At 57.3% G+C, this 1174-nt stretch overlaps 1 protein-coding gene across 1 annotated transcript in view; it reads left to right on the top strand.

The window, feature by feature from the left end:
• The first annotated feature begins 41 nt into the window (after positions 1-41).
• CARMIL3 (capping protein regulator and myosin 1 linker 3) overlaps positions 42-1174 on the top strand; it is a 20112-nt gene continuing 18979 nt past the window's right edge. The window contains exon 1 of the mRNA XM_031552110.1: positions 42-364. Coding sequence (XP_031407970.1) covers positions 325-364 — 40 coding nt within the window. The 5' untranslated portion in view covers positions 42-324. The remainder of the gene's footprint in view (positions 365-1174) is intronic.

Here is a 1174-nt window from a genome sequence, read left to right on the forward strand (position 1 = left end):
GGGTCGGGGGGACTGGGAGGAACTGGGAGGAACTGGGAGGAACTGGGAGTTGGGGGGGGCAGCAGGGGAATAGGGGGGCTGAGGTCGTACAAGGAGGTGTTGGGGCGGTAGGCTGTACTGGATGAACGGGAGATATTGGGGAGGGCACGGGAGATATTGGGGAGGGGCACGGGGGGATATTGGGGAGGGACACCGAAGGTTACAGGGGATCGCTGGAGCGCACCGGGAAGAGCCGGGCTGCGCTCGGGTTCCTTCGGACGTTTCCGGCGTCGCTCGGGAACTTCCGGCCTCGCTCGGCTCGGCTCGGCTCCTCTCGGCCGCGGCATGGCCCCGCCGGCGGGGGACGTGTCCCGGGAGCTGCAAGGTAGGCGCCCAGCGCCCCTGTTACCCCAAATCCCCCCACTTCACCCCAAATCCCATCCACATCCCTCCATTTCACCCCCAAACCTCTCAAAATCCTCCAATTTCCCGCTAAATCCCCTCAGTTTTGCATTCAATCCTCCCATTTTCCTCTTAATCCCACCCTCGTTTCCCTCAGATCTCCCCATTTACTCCCAAATCCCAATTAAATGCTTCTATTTTCCCCCAAATCCGTCCACAATTTCCCTCAATTTCCCCTCAAATCCTACCCGAATCCCCTCATTTTCCCCGAAATTTCTCAATTTCCCCTCATTTCCCCCCATATCTCTCTTTGTGGGATCCCCCATAAACTCCCATGGGCTCAGAGGCCCCCATAACTCACCCCGTATCCTTTCACATCCCCCATCCAATCACCTCGTACGTCCCCAGATCTCCTCAGTGCCCCCCTCCATCACCCCACAGCGATCCATATTTTTTCTATGGAGCCACCATATTCCATCCATAGACCTCCTATTACCCTTTGTACCCCCATAATCCCCAAATCCCTTCCATTGACCCTCCCCATCACCTCAGCACCCCTCCTTATTCTCTCCACACTCCCCGCAGATCCTCTCCATGGCCATCCCGTAACCTCGCCCCAATTACCCTATAACATCCCCCCATAATTCTATAAGACACCCACAACCCTTCCATAAGCCCCTAACATACGATATCCCCCCCATAAACTCCCTAGCCCCATAATCCCCCCCCCCAGATCCCTTCCGTGCTTCCCCACGTCTCGCCATAACCCCCAGACCCCATAACCCCCCAGACC

Source organism: Meleagris gallopavo, chromosome 1 (assembly GCF_000146605.3).
Source record: "Meleagris gallopavo isolate NT-WF06-2002-E0010 breed Aviagen turkey brand Nicholas breeding stock chromosome 1, Turkey_5.1, whole genome shotgun sequence".
NCBI lineage: Eukaryota > Metazoa > Chordata > Aves > Galliformes > Phasianidae > Meleagris > Meleagris gallopavo.